This window comes from Pleurodeles waltl, chromosome 6 (assembly GCF_031143425.1).
Source record: "Pleurodeles waltl isolate 20211129_DDA chromosome 6, aPleWal1.hap1.20221129, whole genome shotgun sequence".
Lineage (NCBI taxonomy): Eukaryota > Metazoa > Chordata > Amphibia > Caudata > Salamandridae > Pleurodeles > Pleurodeles waltl.
Window position 1 is genome coordinate 211,932,260 of NC_090445.1, and position 23,826 is coordinate 211,956,085.

Genomic DNA, 23,826 nt, shown 5'->3' on the forward strand with positions numbered 1-23,826 from the left:
GCACCACCTGAACCAGCCGCTCCCCTTCAGCCCCAGTAGATAAATGTGAGGACAGATCCTCTCAATATCTTGTTTTTATTAACAGCTCTAGGTGAGTGTAAAGCATGCTGTGAAATTCCACCCTTGTGATGGCCGCACACGCCGAAGTGAGCGCAGACCCCTTAGGGGCGCAGAGCAGATAAAGTGCCTTCCTTTCCACAGAAGAGCTGCAAGCCTTGTTGCCACGGCAGAGAGAGGCCTCGGAACACCTGGGCCCACTGCTCCCCTGAGTGGACGCTGGGGAAGGGAAGAGCAGCTCACAAATGGCATTAAGTGCCACGAGAGTTCCCCGAGGGTAGTAGGGAGGGGGGACGCCTCCTATTTACTTACTTCGAATAGAAGGTGACAGGCACTAACATGTTCTCATGATTTCATCTAAAAATAGCGCCTTCGCACTCCGGACTGGCGCGTGGAGCGCTGAACCTGGCACTCTGTGACCAACAGCGCACGCGACAGCAAGCTCTAGTCGGTACTGGGGACACGGAGTGGCCTCGGACCCCTGACCAGCAAGCCCCATGGCGAAGGAGACCTTCCCCTTCACCTCGTCCACTCTGCGGGCCCTGCGCCTGCAGAAGGAGAGGCTGGACTTGGAGGACCGCCGGCGGGCCCTGGCGCGGCACTGCCTGACCAGGAGGCCGCTGCCAGCGCCTCGAGCCCCCGCAGCCCGTGCAAGCCAGGCCCGGAGGCCCCTGTACTGCCGGGACCCCACGGTGCACAACGCCCTGTACACGGGGGACATCCAGAGAATCCGGGGCATCTTCAAAGACGAGGAGACCGCCAACATGGTGGTGGAGCTGAGCAGCGAGGAGCTGCTATGGTCGGCCGAGCTAGGTAGGCCTCAATCTACCGCGGGACTATTGATGGCAAGTCAGGGGGCACCTGAGGGGGCGGAGGGGTGGGGGGTTATTTGTGGAAGGGGGTAGATAGATGGTGTAATGGCCTTGGTGACGAATTGTTAACTGGTGAACCTGGGAGCCTGTTATGTGAGGTCATGCTGCTCGGTGACGAGACGAAACACAAAATAAAGGACCACTCAAGCAATATGCATATACCCTAATGTATGTCATGTAGTGCTTCAAAAGAACAAGTACTGCTTCTTAGCGCTTTAGATAGCAGGTGTTTGTATTACCCGATTCAAGGGCACCCAATTTACCGACCACAGAAGGATGAAAGCCTGAGTCTGCTTTGTCGGGATTCGCAGTCCGTGATCTCCATATTACTTCACCTTACAAGGGCAGGCTGAGGCGATCTTCTGTTATTTCCACTATTTCTCCGAGGAGAGGTCCCTCAGATTTCTGCCACATGCCATTGCATCACTCTGAAATTCACCACCTGTAATGGCGCGGTGCTGGTTTGGTGATAAGCAGAGACGTTTTAAGGAATGGGCAAAGTGGGAAATTGCCCAGGACCCCACCTTCCAAGCCCCCTCCCCCGGAAAGTGAACTTTTAATTTGGGTTCGATCAATTCTATTTGTCTAAACCTCTCTACTGTATCTCCAGTTCGGTAGATCTACCCAGTGTCATCTTAAGTATTTTTGGGGGTCACAAGCAAGACATATTTCAGCTGTTTTTCTGTGACTATGTTAACGTTTAATATATGTTAGTATTAGTTGTCATCAGGAGTTCTTGAATTATCAGGAAATGGGTAATAACATTCAAGTTTGTTATGTAAAGGGGTGCCTAAAATATGTTTTGCTCGGGGCCCCCAGATCCTTAAGGTGATACTACTGGTAAGTTCAGGGCTGTCTGTTTTAATAACATGTGGTAGTGCATTGTCATTTACAGACCGCACAGTTTCCATTGAAATGGCCACTAAATTTGCACAGACATACAGTTTAACTGCTAAAACTATACAGCTCACAAATCATAATGTGTGGAAATCGGGTTTCAGTGAATACTTCACTGTGAACACCAAGTAAAGTGTTTTGATTTGTTTTGATCCTATTAAAATCGTTGTTTATAGGACACATCTTCAGAATTACAAAAAAGGTTTTTCATTTTTGTATTCCTCACTGCTGAATGTGTACAGTTAATTTACAAGTATTCGGGGTCGGATTGGGAAGGCTCGCAGTTGGGCGATGGGCTGGTGCCTCAGAGTCACCTGTGGGCTAGTTTTTTAGGGCCTCTGTAAAATGGCCCGCAAAGACTTACTGCCCTCCCCAGTCCCTGCCAGACTCCTGTAATGTGGTGCCAGCATCATGGGCACTCCCCTGCCATGCTGTCAAAATGAGGCTGGGAGGCCTGTGTTGCTCCTGTTCTTGGGACTTGTTCACTTCGGGCCCCCTGCCTTGTGTGGCTTGCCTATTCCAGACTCAGTGACATCCCCTGCTGGGCCATCAATTTAAGGCCATGTTGGGCTTGGGGAGGGTGGGAGAATGTAGGTGCCTCACATGGGGGCATTCTCACTTAAGCCCTCTTGAAGCAGCAGCCCTGTGCTTTTCCTGACCCCTCCCCGTCAGGTCATTGCCCTGAGGCTATAGTGGGCTGAAGAGGGGGCAATTAAGATAGTAGCATCACTAAGGGCCGGGTGTTATCACCTTGGTCCAAGTGTCTTTTAGGCCTTTGTGGAGGGTTGGGGGTGTGTTTGCAATGACGTTGCTACTAGGTCATGGCGAGGTAAGATAGTGGCATCACTAGGGGCCGGGTGTTATCACCTTGGTCTAAGTGTCTTTTAGGCCTTTGTTGGAGGGCTGGGAGGGTGTTTGCCTTGACGTTGCTACTAGGTCACTTTTCCCTGAGAAAAAAAACATAGGATGAATCTTTATGGTCAGGTTTGAGACTGTGTGTCAGCTTGACATCCTGTGATTCTGGGCAAATCAGATAATCTCCCTACATAAAATAACAAGCATTTGCAATGTAGTGTTTCTCGCGTTTGCTCGAGTTAGAGCTATTAACGTTGTAAATTCCTAACTGGACTTTTCTTGCCACATAAATTGAGAATGAAAAGTAAAACAGTTGACATAAGCAAGTCAATTCAAAGAGCCACAGCCGCCATGAGCTTGAATGTCTAGAAAGGATAGTGGCTGGGATGAAAGGCAAACCGAAACCGGAGGAGGGGCCATCACACGCTGTTACAGAGGAAGTGTGATGTAGTGTAATCGCCAACAAAAATGTTCACTTATTGATATTGTCTGGGAGGGAATTCAGCACAGAAAGGAGTGACATTTCACAAAATGCACCAATAAAATTAAGCATTTAAAACAAGCACAACAAAGAATTAATAGGAAGAGTCGATGTGGTTAAAAGCCCACAGATAGATTACAACAGGCCAGAGCGCTTGCATGCTTGACCCTAAAAATGCATTTGATCTTGTGTAATGTAATTGGTGTTCATGTTAATTGATCTGATGCCTTGAGGCCGAGTTCACACTATATAAAAAAATAATAATAACAATAACAATTCTGGAATCTGGGCCACGTTTTGTGGGAGTGCCCAGGCCTAATTGTGATCCGAATCTGACCATGCAGGTATTTACATTTTGTTGTGTCTTATAAAAAATTACACTCTCCAGCATTTCATTTCATGCTCCCTGTACCCCTGCAAGATTATCACGACTCACTTTTCTTTCTCTGACTGCAAAGTAAGAGGAATTTGTAAACTCCAATCCCCACGTTAGAAAAAATAAGCAGCAATTTGTCCGAAGACATAGCCTGACATTTGACCTGTGTCTTTGAAACGCAGCAATGTGACAAAATAAAAACAGACTTTAAAGGCATCTTTATTTATGACTTGGACTTTGAGTACCACCAAAAATTGATTGCGACATAGTTTGGGAAAATTGGGCTGCCGAGTTATGCAATACGTCCCTGTTTAGACTACACTTGTATCACATCACAAACAACACATGGTCACTTCTGAGCTTTCCAGATGAACAACTTATGTGACCCTGGGCTTCTGCTCTCTGTATCAGACACTCATCCCCCTGGGCTATAGGCCTAAGAAATGGTAGCAGGCTGAGAGAACTGTGATTTCAAGAATGAAGAAGCTGCCCACGTGGTTTTAATGGGAACGTAGCTGTGTGAGAGAGTTAAATATAGAATGAATGAACAAACTGCCCATTCTCCCAAGGCGACAAAGGACCGAAAATCCTTTTCTTAAGGAACTTCCCTTTTGTGGCAATAAAACACATTTATTTGGGGTGTATTGCACAATAGAGGTACAAAGTGTGGCGGCTTTACTGGACCACGTGATGGGCAAGGGTGTAGTGGACACGGTGTGATGGGCACAGGGATGTAGCTTGATCAGTAAGTTTGCAGGGTGTATGAGCTTCAGATTTCCCAACAATCACGCTGGTGTATAGTATTAAAATACATTAATAAATAAGCAGGACGCATGTGAGGTGCTGAAGGGGCAGTGGAAAGGGAGAGGAATGCAGATTGCTAACATGGTTGGATGAGGCATTAGGCAAAATAAGCACATGCTTAGGTCATCAAGGGAAGGAGGGCACCACATAAAATTTCCATTGCCGGATTTAACATGGACCATATGGTGCAAAATTGTAAATGGCACAACTGAATTGGGTTCCACAAAAAGAGGCTCCCACAATAAATGAAAAAAATACATATATGTATATATATATATATTTATATATATATATATACATATATGTATAATGATAAAAATAGTAATAATAGAGGTTAATAATATGCATTAATCTTGGGAATAAAACAAAATTAGAATCTAGTAATTGCCACAAGGTATAAACTTTAAAACATGCAGATTTGAATGGATCACTTGTTGACCAACTGTGCAGTTCACAAGATTAATTTCAAAGATATGAAGCCACTACAAAGGAAATGATACCAGATGTTGATTACAAGGCAGCTCAAACTCGCGAATGTATCATAAAGAAACTACACAATGGTGGAAATGCTGCACCAGAAGTATGTCTGAATGTTAGAGATACATTTTGTATCACCACCTTTTACACAATTGTTGACAAACTTGAAACTGAGATGTGAAGATGAGAAAAGATATACAAAGAAATAACAGAGAGGTTTTCTAAGTGATGTGCCACATAATGTCACTTCATCATCTACTGAAATTGAAAGGTATTCTTAGTGATGTCAAAAGCTGATTGATGCTTCCCCAGAGTACTTGAACACTAATTTCTCAGCTGAGCTTCAGCAGTTAACTCATATGTGCGCCATAAGTTTGGTGCAACAAGAAATGTAAAAATAAGATTCAGTCATGCTAAATTTTATGAAATAATTGTAGAAGATAGTATTAAGTATGCCTTTACAGCTGTAGACATTTGCTTTCATATATTTTTAACATTATTGGTCATAATTTGCTTTGCTGATGTGTTACGTAAGATTAGTTTTGAGGATCTGATCAAAGACTTTGCAATTAGAAAAAGTAGGAGAAAACATTTCAAATATAAATAAAGTGGAATATTTAGAAAAAAATAAGTATTTTAATAGCACAGCAAAACGCAATACCACACACGCACACTAGTAGGGGTTCAGTATAGGGTTCCATGTTCTCAAATGCAAGCTATAGCTAAATGTCCAGCCACCTCTAATGTCCTGTTCCTGGTAATCATGGTGTCCTCAATGTCTCTGGTATCTAACGAGAATAACAAGTCATAGGAATTGGGTTCTCTGGCGTCCACCACCACCCTCCCCCAGAGCCACAGGGACTGTTTTCCTAACTCCTTGGTGCAAGGATGTTGTCAGTGCGCCAGTACAAAACTGAAAAACAGTTGGCCTGCAATCCATCCATAATCAACCCACTGAGCAGTATTGAGTAGAAAGTGTTTCCTGGTAACAATCAGTCTCGTCTCACAAGATGAGTTCAGGGACAAGGTAGAATTCAAAACCCTCTTTTATTAATGAATAATGGCTCTAAGAAACAAGACATGCATTTTAAAATGTTTATTTTAAAATCCTAACCGAGTGCATAAAATATGAAGGGACCCCACACAGAATATGAAAAGTAATACAGCGAAACGCACCAAGAAAAATTCTAACATAGTTATTGAGTTGATACTGTCATAACACTCAAGCTGTTTTTAGATAATACAGTAAAAAGCAAGCCTGTTTTGGAGTTTCAGAGATTGGTTTGTGCATTATAGCTGTGTATTAGTTAAGAAATAGGAAGCTAGATATCTCCTTATCAGCTTGTTTGAAGCTGGAACATAGATGCGAAAGGCTGAAGGCCACTTCTCCCTGCTGTCGCCTTTGTTTAAAGTTGATGCTGAGAACTGGTGTGACCTCTGCTTCGTAGTTCTGGCAAGTAGGGCAGGCCTTAGCATTGTGGGCTCCTGGTGCCCCAAGGACCCCCTTCTCCACCGATTCCCTCACTTACACCCTCCAACAGTGCTCTTCATCTTTCCATTGGCCCATTCACACATGCATTTTATTTGTTGTATGGTACTTCTCATAGCTATGTAGGGCGTCAGAACACTTTACACCACACACATTATAAAGAGAGAATGAACAATAAGTATGTAAATCAGTCTATATGAAATGTTACATATGACAATGAGGATTGCAAGGTGTCGGAATCACATGTCATCCATAATAGTAGGCGGTATATTTTAAGAGTGATTTGTCTGGAGAAGCACAAACTCTGGATTTAAAACATACCATGATGGTCGGATTTGGATTTACTAAGAAGAATGTATTTCTACCAAAACTAACCCTAGTTAGCAACATTAGGAAAATGAAAGACTGGGGAAAACATAACGTTCCAACCCTGTGCCTTGCGGTATACATACAGCTCCTTGATGACAGTTCATAGATCACTGTGCCATATTAGTATTATAACTTCTGAATTGCAAGTAACTAAAGAAAGCATCTATGTGCCAAAAGCAGTCACCCACTGAGTTATCCACATAAAATATAGTTCTGTGATCTGCATGTTGCACGTTCTGTGCAGCAGGCACATTAGCCCTCTGCACTAGTTTATTGTGAGTCAGAACCGCCACTTAACAAAACTCATCTCACCCCAGCAGGAACATTAATCACTACAATTACCTTGGCATTTGTATTTTTGCTTGAAAACTGTTGGACACACAAGGAACTACAGCAGGTGCTTTTAAACCCTTAAGTTATTTCCAAACACAGTGGCCCGAAAGGTCAGTGGGAGGTGCGGCTGTACTGGTCGCTCTGCCCTAGAGCCTGTGCTGGAGGTATGAAGCCCCTCTCTAAAATATGTTCTGAGTCCTAGTTTTTTTTAGTATGTGATTATCAATGTTATTTTATATTTTGAAAACAATCATGAAACTAGCAGACACTAAACCAGCAATAAGACAAAAGCATCAGGGTGACAAAATGTGTCAACTAGATTATCATAATGATAAAGCAGTTGCCTAGGGTGCAGACATTTCTGCGCATGATTTAAACTTCAATTCAATTCAGTTTGAATAAGGCGAGGCATGGAAATAGTAGAGTCTGAAGAGACAAAATGGTGGATCTGGAAAAGTTTGGACAGGAAATGTCACTGTGTTCACAACAGGCAACAACAGGCACAGGTGTGAATTCACTTAAGTGACCACCTGCTAGGCAACCCAAGGGTCGTCTGTTCATGTGATTTGGAGCAAAAAGAGTTTGCAATAACAGTTTCTTCTCCCAACAGTAAATCTGTCTTTACAGCTCAAGATGCATTCTTTCAATCTTCTGACTTTCAGGCCTGGGGTTACCTGTTCGCAGGGGACGCAGGTTGGTGTAGCATTGGATGGCCAGTGACATCTTAACCCCTTCGCTGCCAGGTCTTTTCCCCCTCCTGAGCCGAGCCTTATTTTTGCTATTTGGGGCACTTCGCACTTAGGCCCTCATAACTTTTTGTTCACATAAGCTACCCACGCCAAATTTGCATCCTTTTTTTCCAACATCCTAGGGATTCTAGAGGTACACAGACTTTGTGGGTTCCCCTGAAAGAGACCAAGAAATTAGCCAAAATACAGTGAACATTTTGTTTTTTTTAAAAAAATGGGGAAAAAGGGCTGCAGAAGGCAGCTCGTGGTTTTTTCCCTGAAAATGGCATCAACAAAGGGTTTGCGGTGGCAAGATCACCATCTTCCCAGCTTTCAGGAACAGGCAGACTTGAATTGGAAAACCCAATTTTTTAATACAATTTTGACATTTTACTGGGACATACCCCATTTTTACTATTTTTTGTGCTTTCAGCCTCCTTCCAGTTAGTGACCAAAATGGGTGAGAAACCAATGCTGGATCGATCCCAGAAAACTAAACATTTCTGAAAAGTAGACACAATTCTGAATTCAGCAAGGGGTCATTTGTGTACATCCTACAAGTGTTTCCTACAGAAAATAACAGCTGAAATAAAAAAATATTGAAATTGAGGTGAAAAAAACAGCCATTTTTCTCCACGTTTTACTCTGTAACCTTTTCCTTCGATGTCAGATTTTTGAAAGCAATATACCGTTACGTCAGCTGGACTCTTCTGGTTGCGGGGATATATGGGGCTTGTAGGTTCATCAAGAACTCTAGGTACCCAGAGTCAATAAATGAGCTGCACCTTGCAATGGGTTTTTATTCTATACCGGGTATACAGCAATTCATTTGCTGAAATATAAAAAGTGAAAAATAGGTATCAAGAAAACCTTTGTATTTCCAAAATGGCCACAAGATAAGGTGTTGAGAAGCAGTGGTTATTTGCACATCTCTGAATTCCGGGGTGCCCATATTAGCATGTGAATTACAGGGCATTTTTCGAATAGACGTCTTTTTTACACACTGCCTTACATTTGGAAGGAAAAAATTTAGAGAAAGACAAGGGGCAATAACACTTGTTTTGCTATTCTGTGTTCCCCCAAGTCTCCCGATAAAAATGGTACCTCACTTGTGTGGGTAGGCCTAGCGCCCATGAAAGGAAATGGCTCAAAACACAACGTGGACACATCACATTTTTTCACAGAAACAAACAAAAAAAAAACGCAAAAAAAATAATTAGCCCTGGCGCCTAGAGGTTTCTGCCCCCCCAACCACCCTCCAGGGAGCGAGCCTTGCCTACGTGGTCACTCCCCTTGCGTGACATTGGGGCAAAAAAAACAAACCCCGGTGCCTAGTTATTTCTGTCCCCCTTGGGGGCAGATTGACCTAAAATTCGCCGATCTGCCCCCAAGGGGGGTAGTAATGGTCTAAATACAATTTGCCCCCCAGGGGAGCGACCCTTGCCTAATGGGTCGCTCCCCATCTCTAAAAAAAACAAACAAAAAAAAAAACACAAATAAAAATTTGCGCTGGCGCCTAGAGGTTTCTGCCCCCCCTGGGGGTAGATCGGCCTAATAACAATAGGCCGATCTGCCCTCAGGGAGACAGAAATGGCCTAAAATCAATTTGCCCCCACCCCCCGGGGAGCGACCCTTGCCTACGGGGTGGCTCCCCTTGCGTGACGTTGGCGCAAAAAAAAAGATCCCTGGTGCCTAGTGGTTGACCTAAAATCCGCCGATCTGCCCCAAGGGGGGCAGAAATGGCCTAAATAGAATTTGCCCCTCCAGGGGAGCGACCCTTGCCTAATGGGTCGCTCCCCATCTATAAAACAACAACAAAAAAATCCCCTGTGCCTAGTGGTTTCTGCCCCCCTTGGGGGCAGATTGGCCTAATTAAAATATGCTGATCTGCCCCCAGGGGGGCAGAAATGGCCTAAAATAAATTTGCCCCCCAGGGGAACGACCCTTGACTAAGGGGTCGCTCCCCTTGTGTGAAATTCACGAGAAAAAAAACCTCCCTGGTGTCTAGTGGTTTCTGTCCCCCTTGGGGGCAGATTGGCCACATAAAAATAGGCAAATCTGCCCCCAAGGGGGACAGAAATGGCTTAAATATAATTTGCCCCATAGGGGAGCGACCCTTGCCTAAGGGGTCGCTCCCCACCTCTAAAAAAAAACAAAATCAAAAACAAAAACAAAAAAAATGATCCCTGGTGACTAGAGGTTTCTGCCCCCAGGGGGGCAGAAAAGGCCTTAAAAAAATCCCCCCACTGGGAGCGACCCTTGCCCAAGGGCTCGCTACCTCATGCCAATTTCATAAAAAAAAAAAAATCCTGGTGTCTAGTGGGCGTTTTAGCAGCTGCTAAAACGCTCAGAGAGACTTCAAAGGGAAGGAAATTCCTTTCCTTCCCTTTGAAGCCTCTCCGGCCTCCTCCACTTTTCTTCCGATCGTGCTGGAAGCTGAGCTTCCAGCGCGATGGGAGGAGGCCTCTGTGATTGTCAGCGCGCTGACGTCACAGGGGGCAGCGGGGGGGTTGGGGGTGGAAGGGGAAGGGCTCCCTAGCCCTAGCGCTCCCTCTGGGCTCTGTGCACAGGACATAATGGTTACGTCCTGGGTACACCAGCACCGTGCCTCTGGACGTAACCATTACGTCCTGGGCACAGAAGGGGTTAAGGATTTGTGGGGCCCTGGCCAGAATGTGTTTTGGGACCCCCCTGTTTGGGGCAACGTATTAGCCCTTTTTATCTCATTATAGCCCTCGTAATGCCAAACCACATTTATTTATATGTTAAGCCTTCAGAAAAGGGGGCAGGTAAAAACTGCCAAAAGCTCAAGCTGCCTGGTGTCCACCAACTCAGTCGTTCCAAATGAAAGGTTGAACAAGCGTTGATAAAGCCATTTCTTTTTGAGTTTGAATCAAAGTTTTTTACTTGCAACAACAACTGCAAGTTATGAGGACTTTTGTTTCTAGCCAGCTTGTTGCTCCATTTGTAGAAAAAACATGTTAAGGGTGCGTTGTTTGATGTTCAGTTGCCTAGTGCATAATATTAAAACAAGACATATGCACATAGTGGTTGAAATATGTAGCTTCAGTTACCAAATATTTGTAATCACAAATATATCCCCCTTCACTACTGGCGTTCTTGCTGCAACAGTGAAAATCAAAGCAGTGCCCTGACAATTTTCACCATTTCATTGGTTAAGTTCAAAGAACCTTCTTTCTAGTTTCTCCCCCCTCTGCCCTCTTCTCCTCTTCATAGGTGTGTGCAGTGCTCTGGTTAGACAGTTACCTGTCACTCTGTTGAGTAAGAGAAATGGGACGGGGCACAATCCCAGCGATGGACAGCGACCTAAAGAGAACACTATAGAGAGAGATGTGAAGTAGAGGAAGAAAGGCGGTAGATCACGGAGAAAGCTATGTGCAGTAAGTAGAAAAGTAAACTAAGTACAGGAAGGTGAGATACCAGAAGGAAAGGTAAGGCGTGGTAGAAAAAGGATGATGTAGGTAGCAAAGAGAGGTAGAGAAATAAGTAAGGTTTTAGAGTGCAGTAGAAAGAGATAGAAATATGTAGAAGGGGATGTAGAGAGAGAGGCAGAGGAGTACAATACTCCACAGGGCTCGGTAGAGCAAGAGAGGAAATGAAGAAAAAGAGGTGAACTAGAGAGAGACAAAGGCAGATAGATAAAGTCATAGACAGGGAAATCTGAGAAAAAACAAAGCGATCCAAGGTAGAGGGAGAAAATGAGAAGTGGTATAGAACACTTGGTAATGTAAACAAAGTAGAGAGAAAGAGAGAACGGTAGAGAGAGGAATGAAGGGTAAAAGAGAAATAGGGTGGAGTTTATACAGAGGTAGAGTTATGAGATTAAAAAAAGAGGTATAGATGGTGAGGTAGAGAGATCTTAAAAGAAAGAGGTTGAGAGATATATCTCAGGTGGAGGACTGAGTTGAAATGGAGGAGGAGGTCCAGAGAAAAATATGTATTTGTGTGAGTGAGAGAGAAAGAGACAGAGAGAGAGAGAGAGAGAAGCAGTGGAGTTTATCAGAAGTAGAAAAATAGAGCCTGTTAGGGGTAAAATATTTAGAGAGGTGATAAAAAAGGGAACAGAAGTACAACTAGAGAAAAAGGAGGTGGAGAGATGAGGCAAATTGAGAGGTTATGTAGAGAGATGGAGAGAGGGCTACGGTATGGATACGTGAGATAGTGAGGGTGATGAGATGTGAGGTAGAGAAAGGGTTGAAAGACGGGTAGAGGTAGATAAGGTAGTACAGACATGGAACGAGAGATCAGATGGTTAGGTAACGCTAGAAATGAGGTTGTGTGAGATTGAAGTAGATGGAGGAGAGAAACATGGAGCGTAAATGGAAAAAGTTCAGTGATTAACAGAGAGGGAAGAAGTAGAGAGAGATAGAGGGAGTGTTGAGGAAGAGAGAGATGATCAAGAGTGATATGTATACGTGTGTGTGCGTGTGTGTGTGTAAGCATAGAGAGTGATAGACAGAAGGGCATGGTCATGCGAGAGAGTTAGAGATGGAGCTGAGTAAGGTATCTTGGGTATTTAGAGGGAGAGGTGATTTGGAAAGAGGGGAGGTACAGAGAGCAAAGAGAGATGAAGAAGGTACATAGAGAAGTAAGGATAACACATTTAAGACAAAGACTACTAGCAAGAGGGAGGTAAATTTCTTAACTTTAACTGTTTTTGTGAAAGACAATAGGATTCACACAGAAACATAAAAGAAACCTACTGCAGGTAACTCGATTTTGCACGCTCATAGCTTCCACCCTACCAAGTTTAAGATCAGTATACCCTACGCAGAGAATCTTAGGATGAGGCATAATTGCAGCGATGAGAGGCAACTAGCGGAAACTCAGGATGACCTAAGGCACAGATTCCTGGCAAGAGGGTACAACCATGAGGTAATGGAGACAGCAACACACAAGGATGATCACAGGAATTAGCAGGGAATATCAAAGGGTGAGAAGGATTCTGACAAAATATTGGCATCTAATAAAAAGTGATCCCCACATAGGACACTCTCAGCATAACAAACCATTAGTAACCTTCCACAGAGCAAGATCTATGCAACAGGATCTGAGTGAGCAGTCAAGAAATGTCCACTGATGGGGGTTGGTTCCTGGGCAAGGCAGGCTTCAGGAGATGCCAGTGCAAAGCCTGCCACTATGGAGTGAATACCACAGAGATAACTATGCCTTTAGCCGATACCTAATACAAGATTTGTGGCACTTTTCAATGCAAGAGCACATTTGTAGTATATGCTCTGCAATGTACTTGGCTCAAAATGTATGTGGGAGCACCATTTTGCAAGCACACAAAAGCATCCTCCAACATGTAAGGGCTATTTAAAAAAAAAACAGAGCTACCCTGTAGCAAACCATTTTGAGGAGGTTCACGACAGTAATAATGCTAACCTCAGTTATTTTGTGCTAGATTCTTTACCCAAGAACATCAGGGGTGGCAATAGGGAAAACGCGTGAGAAGGCTGGAGACAAGACACATCTTACATCTTTATAACAAGGCTCCTGCTGCGCTTAATACTATATGTACATCTGTAGTGTCAGGATTTTGAAACCTCCTCTATGCTTTGACAACCATCAAGTGGATAACATAAGTAGATATTGTGTAAATTTTACATTTTTATGTTTGAGTGGGTATTTTTCACAAGGAAGAGCCATTGACACATAGGAGGTGTGGATTTGTGCATGTCAAGGCGGTACAACCCTATGTAGAGATGTTGCATTCATTGAGTTTTCATCCAGCTAAAGATCAATGAGAAAATGATATGCATCAAACACAGCCTCTCACGTTTGGGCTTGATTTGGAAATTGTGAATATTATTTATTGTGAGTGTGTGAAGTTAATCACCCACTTGGGTGAATACATATGATGAAGTGGAAAAGGGAAGTTGGTATGACAATACTCACTTGGGTTTTTATATTGGGTGGTGTTTTTTGCATTTTTGTTCTTCTGTCATTTTACTATTATTTTTTCTTCCCTGAATTCACTGTATTTTCGGTGTCAGGGACATAAGTTAAATCAAGTTCTGACTCTGTCTTGATGCAGGGAGAAGACGCACTCAAATTGTACAAAGGCGTGTAGACAACTAATGGTCCCAAAAAAGATGAATTCATTTAAAATGTGAGAGGCCAGTATGTAGATTCACTGAAAAAAAACAAAGGTTACAGGGGCGTTATAATTAGGTTGACGGTTTACCCATAAAAAACCATAGAAATGCAGCAGTATACTTATAGTTATATTATGTAAGAAACTATCTCATTGCCCAAAGTTACTTTCTAGCACAAGTTATAGTTTCTTCAGATAAGTATAACTTGTGAATTTTTCTGGTTTTGCCTGGGTAAAACGTCAACCTAACTAATTATAACGTCCCTATAAAAAAAAAAAATTCAGTGAATTTCTATGTTTTTTTCAATGCACACTTTAATATTTCTGTCAGGTTGTGGCCATCCAAACAGGGCCATGCTTTTCCCCAGGATCCGAGGTGGATCTTCAAATCTGTGGATTGGCCAAAAATAAAGAAGGCAATTTTTTGCCTAAGGGACCCTTCCATGTGTGCTTTGGGGTCAGGATACCTGTGTCCTGACCCCTTATATGTTTTTACATTGTTCCCCTCCACCCCAGGCAATGCAAGAAGCAAAATGCCGGCTGCAACGTTTTTTTGGTCAGGTTGCGACCAGCCAATCAGGGCCTTGTTTTCCTCTGAATCCGCGGAGGATCTGAGTCCCTATATATACAAATTTGGGTTTCATTTGATAACTTGAAAACTGCTAAATGGATTCACACTAAAATCACAAAAAAGGGCACTTTCTGGATCAAGAGCTAGCCGCCTGCCAAATTTTGTGTAAAACCGTGCAGTGGTTCGGGCTGTAGTGATGTTCAAAATCCCCATTGAAATGAACTCGGGGAAAACATGTTTTGGGACCCCCCCTTTTTCTCAGCCCTCTGCTTGATGGATCACCTCAAAACTTTCCAATCAGCAGCTGAAATGAACATCACATGTGTTTGGAAAATTTAGCGAAGCTTCATCAAATGGCGACAAAGATATAGGCAAGACAAAAAACGCTTTTTCAATGGAAACTAGGTCCTAACTATAACTAACTACTGGCAACTGCCAGTAAGTAATAAATATATATATATATATATATATATATATATATATAATATATATATATCTCTGTATATATATATATATTCACTTAAAATACTAAAGGTTACAGGGACGTTATAGTTAGGCTCACATTTTAAACATACAAAACCATAGAAATTCACCTGTTATAGGGCCAGATGTATGAAATTATTTTGCACTCGCAAACGGTAAAATCGGCCGTTTGCGAATGCAAAACCGTGGTCTGCGATGCATGAAATGCATTCGCAGACAACAACTAAGAAATAGCTAAAATAGCGATTTCTTGCATTGTGACCTGGAAATTGCGAGTCGCAATTTGCGATTCGCAATTTCCAGGTCGCAAGGCTATTCTGGAAAAAATCGCAAATTGCGATTTTTCAAAAAATGGCATTTTGCACTTGCAAAATACCATGCTTTGCAACCAGGTGGTAACCTGGTGCAAAAGTTAAAAATGCAGTTAAACTGCATTTTTAACTTCAACATGTAAAGCACACATTCCCTTTTGGCATGTGTGTACCTTACATGTTAAAAAAAAATGTTTTGGGGTGCAGGAGAGGGGGCCTTAGGCCCCCAGCACCCTGGCCTTTTGCATTTCCAAAATTGCGATTTCTGGTTCAGAAATTGCAATTTTGGAAATGCAAAATATTCGCAGCTAGGCCCATAGCTGCGAATGGGGCCGGTATCGCAATTTGCGATTCGGTAATAGCATTTGCGATTTTTAAGAAATCGCTATTACCGATTCGCTAATGTGATACATGGCCCTTTCCGAGTCGGTAATAGCGATTTCTTAAAAATCGCTATTACCGAATCGCAATGGGCCGTGATGGTACATCTGGCCCATAGTTATCTCAAGTAACTGTAACTTGTGCCCTAAGGTAATTATAACTCGCGCTCCCATCATGCACAGTTTTTTCATCAAAAATTTTACTGCAAAAGTTACATTGAGATTATCAATGATATTAACAAAGATGTTATGAGTTCCGTAATTTGTGGGGTAATTAGCAGTGCATGGCGAGGACGTAAATTATAGTTACCTTGGGGCACGTCTTATAGTTTCTTGACACAACTCTAACAGGTGAATTACTATGGTTTTGTACATCTAAAATGTAAGCCTTGCTATAACATCCATGTGCCCTTTGGTTTTTTAAGTGAATTTACTTTTTTTTTTATTTCTGTTTCCTAACTATAGCATTCATGTAAGCTTTGTTTTGTTCAGAGAATTTCTATATTTTTTCAAACGTAAAGTAATTGTCTTTACTATACGTTAATTGAACCACCACGGTTGGCCGGAGGGCCTGGCCTGATGCCAACCCCCTTCAGCCAACCCCCTATAACCACTCAACCTTGCACTGCGCACAGACTTCAGCATGGCTCCCCTTCCTGATCTTGGCCCCGGGGACTCCACTCCCTGGAACCCGACTTTTTAAAGTTTTATTTTTGGGGGGAAGGGGGCCTTGGGGCCTCATCCCCTGGCTGCTTTGTGGCCCTGGGACCTCATCTCCCAGGGTCCGGCCTAAAAAATTATTTTTGAGGGCAGATGGGGTTGCGCAGCCCCTTTCCCCAGGCTGACCTCAGCCCCAGGGACCCCATCCCACTGGGGCCCAGCTATGTCATCTGGGTGCCCCCAGGACACCCAGTCAAAATGGTTGTGGACCACAGGGAGAGCCTGAAGGCTCCCGGGGTCCCAGCTAGTTCCCTGCCTCCTTCGGGAGCCAGCATTACTGTCACAGAGAGGAGCTGCTAATGATGCAGGTCCCTCTCTGTGTGTGAGAGCAGTAGTTTCCTCTGTTTCCCTGTCTGCATGTCTGCACGCAGTGAAACAGAGGAAACCTTCGCTTCCAGCAAGTGAGAGCTGTTTGACAGCTCCCACTTGCTGGAACCGGAGTGTTCGCTTTGACTTGGTGGGAGCTGTCCCCATGGCCATCGAGGGGGGCTGTTCGGTCCCTCTCCAACGAGTATTTCCCCGGAGAGGTGGTGGTCCCTGGGGCCGGTGGCCCAAAATGGCCCCCCTCATTATTGTATTTTAGCCCTGGGATGTGGTGGTCCCCGGGGCTGCGAGGGAGGGCTGTGCAGCCCCCCTGAATAACATATGACATTGGCCCCCGGGAGGTGGTGGTTCCGGGGCTGGGTGCCTGAAATGGATGCCCCTTATCATTGTATTTTAGCCCAGGGGAGGTGGTGGTCCCCGGCCTAAGGGGGGAGCTGCGCACCCCTGCACAGGACTAAATATTTGCCCCAGGGAGGTGGTAGTCCATGGGGCCTGTATAGCATATTAAAGAGCCCCTGGGAAGTGATGGTCCCTGGTGCTGCTGGGGCCCTGGCGGTCCTCCCGGATTTGATTACAAATTGTGCCCGAGGGAGGTGGTGGTCCTTGGGGCTTCGGGGGGGGCTAGCTGCCCCCCCCCCCCCACATTGAGTTTCAAGTTGTATCTCAGGGAGGTGGTGATCCCGGAGCTGCGGTGGGCCAGGTGGCCCCCCTGCATCCATTTTGTATAATGCCCTGGGGAGGTGGCAGTCCAAATGGCTGCAAGGTGGGGCTGGGTGGCCTCACCTTCAAAACTTTAATGCCCCTGGGGCCTGGCCCACCTGGGGCTTCACTGAAACAAGCACAGGAGCTTTTTTTTTTTAATTTGCAGAAACCTGTCGCAACTCCTGCCAATTTATCAAAAAAAATGTTTTTTTGCTCTTGGACCCTAGCAACAAATCTAAGGGGTCAGGTTGTCCCTACCCTGGCCCCTTTTCTTTTCTTTATCTTTTTTTACTGGGACTCGGCTGAAGCCGGGTGGCTCCATGCATCCATTTGTATAAAGCCACGGGGAGGCGCATTACATTTCAAGTTGTGTCCTGGGAGGTGGCTGTGAGGTGAGGGCAGAGCACCTCCCCCCTGCATTTCATTTTACTTGTGCCCCGGGGAGGTGGCGGTCCCTAGGACTGCAGAGGGGGCCAGACAATCCCCGCCCCTTTTAAAATTTTAATGTCCCTGGGACATGGGCCACTGGGCAGCTTCACTGAAACAAGCACTGGAGCCCAAACTTTTTTTTTTTTAGTTTGCAGTGGATCCGCTGAGACTCCTGCCAAAAGATTTTTTTAAATGCTTTTTTTGCTCTGGGAGGTCCCTCAGTCCCTACCCTGGCCCATTTTTTTTTTTTTTGCAATCCCTCTGCATTATTAAAAGGCAGGCTAATTGCAACAACGTGTGACTGCTGATCTGAACCACCTGAGGAAGACAAAAGTTGAAACGCGTTGTGGGATATGATGAAAGGCTTTGAAAGGAATCTGCCACAAGATGTTATCTTCAATAAATGAATATTGCTATATATTACCTCTGGGAGTGCAGCACAATCTGTGAAATTATATATATATATATGTATACTTAAGGCCTGGAATAATGAAACTGCTTAAAGAATTCACTGTGAGTTGCTGGCTTTGCTTTTTCTTCCCGTTTATATAACCTGTTGGGAGTGCGCTTTTACATGAGGACAACTTCGTTTTTGATAATTAACCGGCCTGTCCAGCCGGGAAGGCAGCACCACTGCACATCGAAGCAGGTCTGTGTGACAAATAATGGATTGTCACATAAGAGCAATCAGGTTGGGTTATTCACAGCAAATCTGACAATTTTACTTTGGATTCGCCTACAAAGGTTTTGCACTTTGGGTCATTATTTAGTTTGGCTCCAGCAACCCACTTGGGGCAAAATGAAAAAATTGCAGGACCACCACAACCAGCATGCCCTGCTCTCTTGAGAGGCCCACTGGGGAGGACTAGTATTTAAAGAGACTAATCGGGTGCCTGTAATTAGACAAGCTGAAGCCATGCCGGTCTTTTCAGTAAGAAAGAGATGCCTGGAACACCTCCAGCACTGGCTGCACCTACGAGGGTGAAACACTTTTATATTTTTCTCTGCTGAAGAAAGGATTGACCTTGAAACACGTGTCCAGAGATGATTTTATAACTTAAGGCCTGGAATAATGAAACTGCTTAAAGAATTCACTGTGAGTTGCTGGCTTTGCTTTTTCTTCCCGTTTATATAACCTGTTGGGAGTGCGCTTTCATATGAGGACAACTTCGTTTTTGATGTATGTATATATATATATATATATATATAAGCATAGAGAGTGATAGACAGAAGGGCAAGGTCATAAGAAAGAAGTAGAGAGAGATGAAGTTGAGTAAGATATGTTGGGCATATAGAGGGAGAGGTGATTTAGAAAAAGGGGAGGTAGAGAGAGCCGAGTTAGAGAGAGAGGAATAAGGTACACAGAGAAGTAGAGATAAAAAATGTAAGACAACGCGGTAAGGTAGAAGAGGTGAGGTGAAGTAAGGAGAAAAACAACTAACAATGAAAAGTTATTTTTTTGATTAATTGCCACCAACTGCCTGAGAGTCTGTGAGTTAACACTGGGCAGGCCCGGTATGCACACCAAGGAGCAGATGTATTTTTTTAGCACAAAGCATAGTTGCACAATGTGGAGAACACAGCCATATTTAATAAAAATGTCCTGATACCGCTCACTACCCCGGTGCTGGTGTACAAACAGGTTGGCTAGTACCATGGACAACCTTTCACCATGATTCAGTGGTGTGTGTGTGTTGTGCTGTCTAGCATAGGATTTGTATTGGAAGTGTGGTCGCATTTTTCATCCTTCGCAGGAATCAAATGCACAATAAGGTCAAGAAATCTTCTAACCAAGTAAGATGTTTGGTGAACCATAAACAACTACATGAACACTACCCCAATAATGTGAACAACACTTCCAATGAGGCCAAGGAAGGAAAACTCCATTCAGGAATATAGTTCAAAGCTTTATTACAAACACAAGCTCAAAGTCATGTAGACTATGCGTAAAAGCAAACTGTAGCGATACATAATCACCAAGGGTTGCCCAAGGCGGCAAAATAAGTTTAGGTGTACTAACATGAACACAACTAAACATTCAAAAAGGATAATACAGAAAGTCAACAGAAATATCTGAGACACAGAAATCACGCAATGCTCAGATTTCACAATCATTTAGTCAATTCAAATTCAGTCAAATAAATAATTATTGGCTCGGATTGTGTCAACCCTACAGCTAACCATATTAGGAAAATACATGTGTGGGGAGAAACATATGCAGGCAAAATAAAAAATTGCAAAAAGTAACAAAAATAATTTGGAAAACATTAACCCACACTACAGGACACTAGCCAAAAATAAAAATAAAATAAGCATCAACATTTTGTAGAGTCTAACCTAAAAGGACATTTCAAGGGGCAAGGGCAAATGACAGAGAGGAAGATACCTCTCAAGGGGATATAGCATTCAGGGAATCTTCGTCAGCAAAGCATCTGGGGCCAGATGTATCAAGGATGCCTTTTGCGAGTCGGAAATAACGATTTTTAAGAAATCGCTATTTCTGATTCGCAAAATGCAATGTATCACATTTGCGATTCGGTAATAGTAATTTCTTAAAAATAGCAAATGCTATTACTGAATCGCAAATTGCGATACCGGCCCCATTCGCACCTATGGGCCTGTATGCCCATATTTGCTAATTTCTTGCATTTCCAAAATTGCGATTTCTTAACTGGAAATCGCAATTTTGGAAATGCAAAACCCAAGGGTGCTGGGGGCCTAAAGCCCCCTCTGCTGCACCCCAAAACGTTTTTTAGGGCATGTAATGTGCACACATGCCAAAAGGGCATGTGTGCTTTACATGTACATTTTAAAAATGCATTTTAAATGCATTTTTTAAATTTGCACATGGTTACCACCAAGTTCAGCTTGGTAGTAAATAGCGATTCCTTAATGCCCAATTCGCATTAAGAAATTGCCTCTTACATGTGCTTTAGAAATCGCAAATAAGGAATCCTTATTTGCGATTTCTTTTTTAGAGAGTCGCAATTTGTGACTCTCTAAACAGGGTCGCAATTTTAAGGAATCGCTATCTTAGCGATCAGAATTGCTTTCAGAATGCCTTTGATACATTCTAAAATGGCTTTTTGCATTCGCAAACGGGCATTCGCACCGTTTGCGAATGCAAAAAGCTTTGATACATCTGGCCCCTGGTCAGCTAGCATCAGGAGTGTCTGTCTATCAAGCCAAGACAAGGGCTGTTCCTCATCTCCTCTACATCTACATCTGCATCTACATCTGCTGTGAGCAAAGTTCGACCAGCAAACAATATATCAATCCACATTAAATGTTCCAATTGGCTTTCAGAATACCTCGCAACTTCATCAGCATAAGTATTTCCTACAGAATTGTAATCATTTGCTTTCTGGTGAGCTGCACATTTTACAACTGCAATTTTCATATTTAACTATAATGCATTCACTAATTGATATACTTTGTCACCATTTCGGATAGGTGATCCAGAAGCGGTCATGAAGCCTTTCTGGGACCACAACTGTCCAAAATCATGAACAACACCAAACCCAAATTGACTATCAGTGGTCACTTTGAGCTGTTCAGAAATACAGCATGCCAATCAATTTGGCTACTTGGGCAGAAAATTCTCTTTGAAGATTAGAGGCTTCTATCACTTCGGAGACTGTGCAAACTTCATAACCAGCTCTCAGGGCACCTTCAGAATCTCTTAAGCAGAGGCCATCAATGAAAAGAACATAGTTATTTTTGTCCAAAGGGACATCTTGAATGAGTCCTGGTTTGGTGTACAGTTCAGTCACATCATGCGCGACCTCATACTCCCGGTTTCTTGCATTTTCAACAGGATCCGGAAAAAAAGTTGCTACATTTAAAACATTACATTGGGAGATCTAAAGATCATTTGCTTGTAGCAAGTCAGACGAGCACTTGTTAAATACTGTGTTTTAGTACAGGTATGTAAAATCTCCACTGAATGGGTAATAAAAATGTTCAGGGAATGGCCCAACACAATGTCTTCACATTGCTGTACCCTGACCCTTAGTGCAGCCACAGCCCTTAAACAGTCAGGCAAGGCAGCAGCTACAGGATCAAGTGTGGCTGAAAAGCCACAGGCGTGTTGGCACTGCCATGTAACTCTGTCAAAACAGAGAGAGCACATCCATCCCTCTCATAGTAAAAAGAAAAACATTTGTTGTAATCTGGCATTCCCAGAGCTGGGGCTAGGCACAAGTTTCCTCACAGCTCAGGGAAGGCTTTCATGCATTCTTCATCAATGGTACTGGATCAGACACATCCTTGTGTGTCAATCTTTGTAAGGGCTTGGATATAAGAGGAAAATTCAGAATCCATTGGGGGCAATAGCCAATCATTCCCAGGAGCATTGTGACTTCCCTCCTAGTAACTGGGAGATTAATTTGCATGACTGTTGAAATTCTCTCTTGGGACATCTTTCTTGCACCTTTCTCATTGCGGTGACCTAAGTATCAGACTTGTTTTTTACAGTACTGCAACCTTGCTGGAGAAACTTTGTGTCCATTTTCTCCTAAATGATTCAAGAGAGCTACTGTATCTCTTCTGCATGCTTCTCATGTATTTGATGCAACCAACAGGTCATCAATATACTGCACTAAGACTGAATGGTATGGCATTATAAAGAACTCTAAGTTATTTTTCAAAATATGATTAAAGATTGATGCTGATTCCGTATACCCTTGAGGAGTACAACAGTATGTTAAAATACGACTGCCAAATTTAAGTACAAAAAGGACTCGCTGTCCTCATGGAGGGGAATGGAAAAGAATGCCTGACACAAGTCAATGACTGTAAACCATTCCTCTTCTCAAGGAATCTGCAATAAAATGACATCTGGATTTGGTATCACAGGACAACATGGAATGACAATCTTGTTTACTTTTCTCAAATCCTGAACTATGCAATATTTTCAATTGGGATTCCACAATCCAAAAATAGGGGAATTACAAGGGTTTCCCAAATGTCTTTTAGAACACCTTGCTCAATCAGACTCTCAATCAAAAGGGTTATTCCTGCAACTATCTTGGGTGTCATGTGTATTATGTTATTCTTGGATGCACTGCATTCAGCTTCACTTTGATTTTGACTGGCTCAACTCTTTTTATGAGACCTATACATTTTCCTAAAAAATCCCAAACTTCAGGAATGCCTGTGTCTTGCAATTCTTCTGGCAAATCATTACATGTCATCACTGGATACAGCGTGACAAGTGTGTACTGCTCTACAATTTTACAGGGAACATCTAGTGTGCAGCTAATGGAACAGTTTAACTTGCACAACAGGTCACGTCCCAGCAAGTTTACTGGACTTGAATTGCAAACTACCAATTAGTGCTTATTGTCAAATTAACCTATTTTTACTGAGACGTGTTCTGTAACAGGTTTTGTCAATTGCTTATTTGCTACTCAAATTACCTGAATTATTCTTCCTCATAGGGGCAAGTCTGGTACTTCTGCTGTTCTGACAGTGGAGCGTATAGCTCCAGTGTCAACCAAAGGTTACACTTGCATTGACATAGGGACCACATTGAACTACCTCTAAGGACGCAGCTAACATGCAATCCTCATCATCAGAACCATCATGGGGAAATGTTTCTAAGAATTCATCATCACTTAAGTATATCAAGGAAAATTGTGAAGCTATGTGATTTACACTTGCCATTTGATTTGTGTTTACTTTTGTCATCTGATTCATGTTTTGCTAAGGAACAATCACCTGCTGCAGTGGCATAGGGGCTTGTGGAACCTGCTTTTGTTGTACTGGTGATAATTGTCCATTCGGAATTCGGGATCTTTGGACTCACTGAATTTCATCCTGATTGTTATCGTGAGTCTGAGCAACTCCTGTTATTTTTCCAGTCTTGTCTCATGTTATGAATTTCTTTGGTACTAAACTCTAATCTGTAACTTCTCTTTAAGGGTTTAGATTTTTTTTAAATCCACTTCATATTTCTCAGCCAGTTCTGCTAACTTCTCTTAAGTCAGTCCTGCGCGTTGGGTAACGTCTTTGCACATGAAGTGCAATTCATCTTCTGTGTATTT

The 23,826-nt window shown here is 43.2% G+C and overlaps 1 protein-coding gene across 2 annotated transcripts in view; it reads left to right on the top strand.

Annotated features, from left to right (window-relative positions):
- Window positions 1-468: 468 nt before the first annotated feature.
- ASB16 (ankyrin repeat and SOCS box containing 16) overlaps window positions 469-23,826 on the top strand; it is a 116,350-nt gene continuing 92,992 nt past the window's right edge. For both annotated transcript variants that reach the window (XM_069237864.1, XM_069237863.1), the window contains exon 1: window positions 469-870. In XM_069237864.1, the coding sequence (XP_069093965.1) occupies window positions 555-870 (316 nt within the window). In that variant the 5' untranslated portion in view covers window positions 469-554. The remainder of the gene's footprint in view (window positions 871-23,826) is intronic.